This window comes from Ailuropoda melanoleuca, chromosome 4 (assembly GCF_002007445.2).
Source record: "Ailuropoda melanoleuca isolate Jingjing chromosome 4, ASM200744v2, whole genome shotgun sequence".
In the NCBI taxonomy this organism is placed as follows: Eukaryota; Metazoa; Chordata; class Mammalia; order Carnivora; family Ursidae; genus Ailuropoda; species Ailuropoda melanoleuca.
Window position 1 is genome coordinate 68,853,298 of NC_048221.1, and position 10,325 is coordinate 68,863,622.

General features: G+C 42.7%; 1 protein-coding gene across 1 annotated transcript in view; it reads left to right on the forward strand.

Moving 5' to 3' along the window:
* TMEM131 (transmembrane protein 131) overlaps nucleotides 1-10,325 on the forward strand; it is a 245,818-nt gene that overhangs the window by 227,919 nt on the left and 7,574 nt on the right. The window contains exons 34-35 of the mRNA XM_002928116.4: nucleotides 8,882-9,006; nucleotides 9,212-9,361. Of these exons, the coding sequence (XP_002928162.3) occupies nucleotides 8,882-9,006; nucleotides 9,212-9,361 (275 nt within the window). The remainder of the gene's footprint in view (nucleotides 1-8,881; nucleotides 9,007-9,211; nucleotides 9,362-10,325) is intronic.

Below are 10,325 nucleotides of genomic sequence, written 5' to 3' on the forward strand. Positions count from 1 at the left end.
CAGGATGATTCTTAGTCTCCAAGTGTTTGAGTTTCTTCCAAATTTTTCGTTGTGGTTGAGTTCCAATTTCAAAGCATTGTGGTCTGAGAATATGTAGGGAATAATTTCAATCTTTTGGTATCGGTTGAGACCTGTTTTGTGACCCAGAGCATGGTCTATTCTTGAGAATGTTCCATGGGCATTAGACTAGAATGAGTATTCTTTGGTTCNTTCTTTTGAGTGAGGCTTGGATGGCTATGTATTTCCCCCTTAGGACTGCCTTTGCAGTATCCCATAGGTTTTGGACCGTTGTGTATTCATTCTCGTTGGTCTCCATAAATTGTTTAATTTGTTTTTTGATTTCCTGGTTTATCGAGTCATTCTTGAGCAGGATGGTTCTTAGCCTCCAAGTGTTTGAGTTTCTTCCAGGTTTTTCCTTGTGGTTGAGTTCCAATTTCAGAGCGTTGTGGTCTGAGAATATGCAGGGGATAATTTCAATCTTTTGGTATTGGCTGAGACCTGTTTTGTGTCCCAGAGCATGATCTATTCTTGAGAATGTTCCATGGGCATTTGAATAGAATGAGTATTCTTTGGTTCTGGGGTGTAGTGTTCTATATATGTCTATGGGGTCCAGCTCGCCTAGTATGGCATTCAAAGCTCTTGTTTCTTTGTTGATTTTCTGCTTTGGTGATCTGTCTATTGCTAATAGTGGAGTGTTGAGGTCCCCTGCTATTAACGTATTTTTATCTATATGTCTCTTTATCCTGGTTAAGAGTTGGCTTGTGTATCTTGCTGCTCCCCTGTTGGGGGCATAGATATTTATAATTGTCATATCCACTTGTTGGATACATCCTTTAAGAATAATATAGTGCCCTTCTGTATCTCTCTCTATGGCCTCTAGTTTAAAATCCAGTCTATCTGATATGAGAATTGCTACTCCAGCTTTCTTTTGAGGTCCATTTGCGTGGAAGATGGTACTCCATCCCCTTACTCTAAGTCTGAATGCATCTTTGGGTTCAAAATGAGTCTCTTGTATACAGCAAATGAATGGGTCATGTCTTTTTTTCCAATCTGCAACCCTGTGGCATTTTATGGGAGTATTTCGGCCATTTACATTGAGATTATTGAGAGATATGATATTAATGATGCCATGTTGCCTGTAAAGTCTTAGCTTCTGTAGATTGTGACTTTCTTCTCTGTATCACTCTTGGGGCCTTTTTACTTTTTTAGAACCTCCCTTAATATCTCCTGTAGGGCTGGTTTCGTGATTACGAAATTGGTCAGTGACTGGCGATTCTGGAAGGTCTTTATCTCTCCATCAATTCTGAATGACAGCCTTGCTNTATTTCTCCATCAATTCTGAATGACAGCTTTGCTGGATAAAGGATCCTTGGCTGCATGTTTTTCTCTGAAAGAGCTTTAAAAATGCCCCCCCAAGCCTTTCTCTCATTCCAAGTCTGTGTAGACAAGTCTGATGTAATTCTGATACCGTTGCCTTGGTACGTGAGAAATTTCTTTGCCCTGGCTGCTTTCAGTACTGTATCCTTGGATCTAATATTTGCGAATTGCACTATGACATGCCGTGGCGTAGGTTTGTCCTGGTTGAGCTTGGATGGGGTCCTCTCTGCCTCTTGGACACGAATGCTTGTTTCCCTTGCTAGATTAGGGAAGTTTTCAGCTACAATTTGTTCAAATATCTCTTCTAGACCTCTGTTTTTCTCCACCCCTTCAGGNGTCTCTGCCTCTTGGACATGAATGTTTGTCTCCCTTGCTAGATTAGGGAAGTTTTCAGCTACAATTTGTTTAAATATCTCTTCTAGACCTCTCTTTTTCTCCACCCCCTCAGGGATGCCGATGATTCTGACACTGGAACGTTTCATGGAGTCAGTAATCTCCCGTAACCTACATTCTTAAGATTGGATTTTTTTGAGCCAAGTTTCTGTTTTAGCTTTCTCTTCTACCATCCCATCCTCCAATTCGCTGATACGTTCTTCTGCCTCATTCACCCTGGCCGCCAGAGCCTCTAGTTTTGACTGCATTTGGCTCATAGAATTTTTAATTTCTGTCAGATTCGCTCTCATTTCTGCCCTTAGGGATTCTATATTCTCAGCAACGCTTNTTTCTCATTAATATTTTCGTTAATATTTTTTTCAAGTCTACACATCATCTTGACCATTGTTGCTCTGAACTCTATTTCTGATAATTTGGTTATATCCATATCCATTAGTTCTGTGGCAGAGGCCACAGACTCAGCAGAGGCCACAGACTCATTATCTTTTCTTTGCTGGGGGGGACTTCTCCTTCTCGTCATTCTGATGAAGAGAGATTGCAGGGTTGTCCAGAGCCCAAGTGTTGACTGGGACCCAGGCCGTGCGCCCTTGTTTTATAGAGATCTTAGGGATGTGGGCTTCTTCCTTAAAGAGTTTATTTATTTATTTGAGAGAGAGAGAGACAGTCAGCAAGAAAGGGAACCCAAGCAGAGGAGTGGGAGAGGAAGAAGCAGGNCCAGAGCCTCTAGTTTTGACTGCATTTGATTCATAGTATTTTTAATTTCTGCCAGATTCGCTCTCATTTCCGCCCTTAGAGATTCTATTTTCTCATTAATATTTTCGTTAATATTTTTTTCAAGTCTACACATCATCTTGACCATTGTTGCTCTGAACTCTATTTCTGATAATTTGGTTATATCCATATCCATTAGTTCTGTGGCAGAGGCCACAGACTCATTGTCTTTTCTTTGCTGGGGGGGATTTCTCCTTCTTGTCATTGTGATGAGGAGAAGTTGCGGGTTGTCCAGAGCCCAAATTATTGATCAGGACCCATGCAGTGTGCCCTTGTTTTATAGGGACCTTAGGGATGTGGGCTTCTTGATTTTTCAGCCTGCCTATTTATTTGAGAGAGAGAGAGACAGTCAGCAAGAAAGGGAACCCAAGCAGAGGAGTGGGAGAGGAAGAAGCAGGNTTGATCAGGACCCATGCAGTGTGCCCTTGTTTTATAGGGACCTTAGGGATGTGGGCTTCTTGATTTTTCAGCCTGCCTTCTGGGGGAGGGGCCTGCCGCGCCGATACTCAGGCAACCCTGTTTGGGTAGATTCTCTGTGTCCCCTGCAAAGGGGGATGGGGATGGGCACACTGTGAGCCGGCTTTGTTTTTTTTCCAGGATTTTGTTCTCTGGCAGCTTTCCCTGGCGGTTTGCTGTGCCTCTTCTGAGAGTAAGAGCAGCAGTGGCCAAATCCCAGCCTCTGTCTCAGAGGGATTGCAGTCCCCTCTCCACTGAGCTCCTCTGGTCACTCTAACTCTTTCTGTTGGTGCTACTCCACCCTGTAGCATCCCCGGCTGTGTGCCCCACACCCGGCGTCCCAGCCCTCACTTCCAGGGCCGGCACGTCTCTGTCCTTTGTGTTTCCAACCCCGCCNACCCGGCGTCCCAGCCCTCACTTCCAGGGCCGGCACGTCTCTGTCCTTTGTGTTTCTAACACCGCCAGCTGCCAGCCGCCCCCGCGCGCTCCCGAGCTCCGAGCTCCGTTTCAGTGTGCTTCGCGCACTCCGGAGCTCCGGTTTTCAGACTGGTGGCGCGCGCTTCCGGCTCATGGTCTCAGTCTGCTCTCTCTTGGGTGCCAGTCCGCGAGTCCGCCTGCTCCCCCGTGCAGGTGGCTAGCGCTTCCCGGCGCCCGAACTCGGCGGCTCCCTCCCCCTTCCATTTATCTTCCGATATCTGTGTGCGGTTTCACGGCTCCCTGCTTCGTACCTCAATACTCAGCACTGGAATGTTCATTTGTAGAGATCCAGATGTATCTTCCTGCGTCTCAGGCTGATTCCGTGGATGTTCAGGCTGGTCTGGTACCTATCCAGCTCAACTCAGGGGACCGGCTGAAAAAGGGGTCCCCTACTCCTCCGCCATCTTAACCNGGACCGGCTAAGAAAGGGGTTCCCTACTCCTCCGCCATCTTAACTCCTCCACCCAGACATAATTTTTTAAAACAATAGTACATGTTAATTCTTACCCTCATCCCTTTTCCACTGACTTCTGTTATATTCCCAGTTATTATGAAATAATTTGACCATCAGCAGAATTACCATAGCAAAACCATTCCACAGGTGATTTTACCCATTCTGCACTGTGTATTAGCCTTGATGCCTGAGCTCAGAGACATAGCACTTTTTATACAAATACTACATGTTAATTTTTACCCTCATCCCTTTTCCTCTTCTACAGTATTCTGATTTTTTTATAAAATAAGTTGACCGTTAGCAGATTTGATTTTGAAAATTTTATAAAAGATTTCATTTGAATGCCACTAACTTTGTAAGAATTTCAAATTCTCTGGTTAACAAAAAGCTACAGGAGCCCGTTCTCTATTGGCTCTCTGTCAAGGGACAGTTACAAGGATAACTCATGTCCTCTTGGTACATAGTTAAGAGAAAAATCGTTACTAGCAAGACAGTTTAAGTAGTGTCTTCTGAATTGTCTTTATAAATTGTCTTTTGTAACTGGAGAAATCCATATGTAACCTTTTTCTTCTAATGTCCTTAATCTAATCTCTTTAAACTCACCAATCTTGTTTTGTGTTTTTCCAAACTCAGGGATAAAAGTATTAAAAGAGTCAGAATTCATTAGTACATCGCTCAAAAAGGAGTTAAACAAAGACAGTTTTTGTTTTCATTTGTTTTTTTTCACAAGGAGTAGACCACATATTCTTTTTAATTTAAATTCAATTAATTAACATATAATGTATTAGTAGTTTCAGAGGTAGAGTTCAGTGATTCATCAGTCTTATGTAACACCCAATGCTCATTACATCACGTGCCCTTCTTAATGTCCATCACCCAGTTACCCCATCCCCCTACCAGCAACCCTCAGTTTGTTTACTAAAAGTCTCTATGGTTTGTCTCCCTCTCTGATTTTGTCTTATTTTATTTTTTCCTCTCTTCCCCTATGATCCTCTGTTTTGTTTCTTAAATTCCATGTATCAGTGAGATCATACAAAGACTGGCTTTTTTAATAACCAGAAAACGTGGCCTCTCTGAGTAGATCCATTCCCTGTCTACACTGAGGTATGACAGTACAGGCCTTGCTCTGTCACTCAGGTAGAATCACTGCCAGTCCTGATATTAGTGATACCCAAAACTCCTGTCACCTCAGAAGTGCTGTCAGTGTGTTACTCTGTGATTCCACAATCTGCAGGGTATAGACGCACTCTTAGAAAGAGATACCATTAATAAGGCATATATGTATTATCACCTTTTTTTTTTAATGATTTTTTATTATATTATGTTAGTCACCATACAGTACATCCCCAGCTTCCGATATGAAGCTTGATGATTCATTAGTTGCGTATAACACCCAGTGCACCGTGCAATACGTGCCCTCCTTACTACCCATCACCAGCCTATCCCATTCCCCCACTCCCCTCCCCTCTGAGGCCCCCAGTTTGTTTCTCATAGTCCATAGTCTCTCATATTTCATTCCCCCTTCTGTTTACCCCCCCTTTCTTTATCCCTTTCTTCCCCTACCGATCATCCTAGTTCTTATGTTCCATAGATGAGAGAAATCATATGATAATTGTCTTTCTCTGCTTGACTTATTTCACTTAGCATAATCTCCTCCAGTGCCGTCCATGTTGCAGCAAATGTTGAGAATTCGTTCTTTCTGATAGCTGAGTAATATTCCATTGTATATATGGACCACAACTTCTTAATCCAGTCATCTGTTGAAGGGCATCTCGGCTCCTTCCACGATTTAGCTATTGTGGACNCCACCTTCTTTTGAAAGCTTTATATGATTGGGAATAATGTTCCATATATCAGTTAGCCAAAACACTGATATTCTAATATTAATAAAAATCAGTGCACTTAGTTCACATTTGCTTTATCAAAAATTAGTCTTTAAATATTGTCAGTATTATTGGGGTGTTATGTTATTTCTAGGCTACAAGACCCAATCCCGAAATGTTGAGGACTCTGTTTTCTTACAAATAGATAAAACATGATAAAGCCAGAGCATTGTCTCAGTCGTGGTCTCTGCCTGTAGAGCCACATCCCATCATACTCCCACAAGTTCACTTCAAAAAATCATTTCCTGGGAGCGGGGAGCATGGTGTTGCAATGGCAGAGACCCGGTCAATCCATCTTGACCAGCTTGACACCATAGAAGTAAGTGGACCTGTAGACCTCCAAAGACTGTATTTTAGGTCCAAGATGGCAGGGAATGAGAGTTCCATCTCAGGCACAAAAAAGACTTCTGTGGAACCAGGCCTGACTTAGGACAGCAACTCTCCATTCATCCTTCTGTTGTCTGTTTATTTATTTATCAACACTTTACGTGTCTACATGACTTAACTATAATAATCTAAAATGGGGGGGGGCCTTCGTAGAATAATTTTACTCTCTACTATTCCGCTCTGTCAGCACACTCAGCTCAGGGCCGTGGGCACCACGTTTCACACCCTGGCTTCCAGACTGTGAGCAGTGGGAAAGCCCTAACCTTGGCTTCAGCTCTCTGCCTTCCCCCTTCCGCAGACCGGGGCATAGACTGTGCATTACGTGAGTAAAAATAACGCCTGGCATCTGAACCACTTTACGGTTTTTCCCTTTGAGAGTCATTTAAATTAAGTAGGCTCTTACCTGTTTTACTGAGGTTTCTTGATAAAGATCATCTATCTAGCTTAATTTTGGAAAGTATGAATCAGCACCTTTTTTCTTAAAAAGCCAACTAGTTTTACAGTGGCACAGAGGTGTGCTTTGTATAAATAGCCCCAACCCCCCCACTTATAAATGACTTACTTAAAAATAACTCCCACACACCCACCTCTACCACCACCACCAGAGGGCTGGGTGTCTGTTTCATGGGAGCTTTTGTTGTTTATTTGGTTTTGTTTTTATTTTTTAAGATGGAGTTTTTAAATAACACTGTCAATCAGAAGTGGAAGGACATGGAAGATTTATAAAACTGTAGCATTAATACTCTTGCCCATAAACAGTGAATTTTTTTGCATTGGTTTGTTAACCAGCCAAAAATTCTACCTATTTGGGTTAACAGAGCCCTCTGGATTTTTGATTAGCTGTTTCTCTAATTCCGAATATAATACCTATTTATTATAGAAAATTTGTGGGGGCGCCTGGGTGGCACAGCGGTTAAGCGTCTGTCTTCGGCTCAGGGCGTGATCCTGGTGCTATGGGATCGAGCCCCACATCAGGCTCCTCCGCTATGAGCCTGCTTCTTCCTCTCCCATTCCCCCTGTTTGTGTTCCCTCTCTCGCTGGCTGTCTCTATGTCAAATAAATAAATAAAATGTTTAAAAAAAAAAAAAAAGAAAATTTGTGAAATACAAAAAAACGAAAGAAAATGACCTTTAACCTACTACCATATAAATATTTGTAAGTAGCCTGTGTTAAAATGTGTTTCTTTATACTGTTAATAATTATGTATTCTGTCATCTGCAAGGTTTGAACCATTCTGACCTTTGAGATCTGGTGTGAATTGGTACGGTGGGCTGCCCCGTCCCAGAACCTAGCAGAAACCAGCTGCCTTCTCAGAGTGAGAAATAGGAGTAGCAGCAGCAGGAGGGTGATGTGGCGCATAAAAAATAAAGAACCTGAAAGATAGGCTCGGGGAGGCCAGAGGGGTGTGTTGGAGTCACACACCTGAGGGTTGGGGATAGGGCAGGAAGTACCCTAAGGTGGAAAATGCCAGAGACACACCCATTTTAGAACATCTGTGTCAGCCAGTAAACTTTGCTGACAAAGTTTTTAATGAGAAGCAAGCTGTCTGCTTAGCCGTGAACCGACAGCTTTCTGGCCATCACCAGGAGAATGGTGGAGATCACTGATGACTTTTGGAAGAATTCTGGTAGGGAGCCACTGGGTTCTCTCAGCTATGTCTCAGCCTTCCCCGGAAAATGCCCTTCTTGGACCACATTAGCTTAGCTCCTGTCAGAGGCCTTCCCAAGTCTAGAACTTGATCTTGGTGGGCAATATGGAAGCACTTGAATGTTGTAAAGAATGTCCTTATGGCCTAGATGGTTAACATTGCTCACACTGCTACCTTCTATAGGTCATCTATGCATTTCTCCTAGAGATTGCTTCTCTCCCAGCAAATTTTAATATTTTCTTCATCAGTCTATGGAAACTTAAAGCAGCCATCAGGCCTCCCACTTTGCCTCGGACAGGAAGTTCAGAGGCAGTCATTTCTATTTATACATGTTTATTATGTTAAGCTTACATCTAAATCTTTTAGAACACATATACACTCTATATAAATAAAAAAAATATTTTAATTTTTGCGCAGGGTTAACCTTGAGTTTAAGAATAAAGAAGAAAATTTATCTAACCCGACTCACCCTAGAGCTCAGGCAAATCCTGAGTCCTGCTGCTCTGCAGTCAGCTAGTAGATTTTCATAAGCAGCCCAGGAACTTAGCCCTCGTTCATTTCATGGTTTCTGTGAGAAAAAGGTGCAGACCCTTTGACATTTTAAGTCTGAGACCTTTCAGAATCTCCACATCCAAGAATCCTCCTAGTAGTCCAGACCCTGGAAGAAACTCATTCACAAGTAAAATGACTGCATTTAGCAGCCCCCAAAATAGCGTGTTTGTGCTAAAGGCTTTATGCATGTTATGTAGGGTAGGTGCTCTGACCCATTCCATAGTACCAAATAATGGACCTCAGTTCATTGTCAGCACTCAGAATAGCAAAGGATAAATCTGCAAGTGTTGAGTGTCTCCTGAACCATCTTGGAAACGTTTGGAAAGCAGCCAGTGTTAAGTTAGGACCATGACTACGTAGTGTCTGAGGAAGCCGGATTAGAAAAACATATGCAATGGAAATTGTAGCATGATGGATGACTTCTACTCTCTGCTCCAAAATGAAGGCATAAATTTGAATTTTCCATCCATGATTGTCTTTCAGTTCTTTAGAGCTCCCTTTTACCGCCCCACTGGAAAGTAAACAACGTAGAAATCTCCCAACAAAGATTCCTCTTCCAACCGCATTGACAAGTGGATCCAAATCACGAAATTCCCAGAAAACAAAAGGTATTTTCATTTGACCATAACGGATATTTTCACGATTCACTGTATTAGTAACTATTTGTTGTGAGTTACCAGTAATCGAGTAGTAGTTGTCCGTCCTATGAAAGGCTCCGGTAGTGTTCTCATCCTCATTAGAAGTTCATTGAAACAGACCTGAAAGAAAGGAACTATCCTCCATTAATGATTTTTTTTCCTGATTTTTGTGCAGGTACAAATAAGTTAGTGGATAACAGGCCACCTGCCCTAGCAAAATTCCTCCCAAATAGTCAAGAACTAGGCAACACCAGTAGCTCAGAAGGTGAGAAAGACTCTCCACCACCAGAATGGGACTCCGTGCCAGTTCACAAACCCGGCAGCTGTAAGTATGGGGGATTAGAAACTGGCGCCCCACTCTGGGCAGGAAAACTCCACAGGACATAATGCTTCAAAAGGAGGCCTGGCGTCTGGTCTGCGGGAGCCCACTCGTTCCAGCCAGCCACAGCCCGTTGTTCAGTAGTCTGCCATTGGTGAAACTGGCATAGCTTGTTTGGCTGTCGGGAGTGTTTACACCAGAGAAACCCGTGGACAGTTCACATGAGGGCTCTTTTTCCAGAGCTGGTAGACCACACCACTTCCCGGTGCACAAAATGGGAAGATCCATCTGGAGCGGTGAATCATCCGGAAAAATACTTCTTTATGAAATCATTAACTCAGCCTAGTTCCCCGTACATTCACAGTGTAGTAATCATTTTTGTAAAAAATTCAGTCTTCCTTCAACTTGACCCACATCTTTTACGTAAACAGCCTGTGTGAAGGTTTCATTATGTTACCCACTAGCTTCTTGACCTTATTTGTCAGACTTGGCCTACAGTAAGTCATGACAGTAGCACAGGCTACTAAAATAAGATAGAGGTCCTCGCCCTAGATACTTAGGACCCAAAATAGAAGACAACAGAGACAAGCCAAGGGAGGGGCCTAATTACAGGGATTTGGGGTCAAGAGAGGACCAGCTTGAGGACTCATTCATCTACAGTGTTAGAGTGAACTCACACTTAGCCAGTTTGGCCAAAGGGAAAATCAGGGTTGAACAAAAGATTGTTTGAGGTAAAGATTTAAATGAAGAGTGGATGATTGAAGCCCTCGGTAAGGTAAATGAGGAAAAGAACTTGGAAATCCAGGTGCGGTATTTATGAAGCATGGCACCTTTTACACTTTCACCTATATAAATACATGGGAAAGAGAAGCTTTCTGTGTTAAAACCTGTAGCCCCCTTTTTGCCATGAGACATTCTGGCACTTTTTAACTTTTTTTTTTTTTTTTTTTTTTTTTTTTTTTTGGGGCGT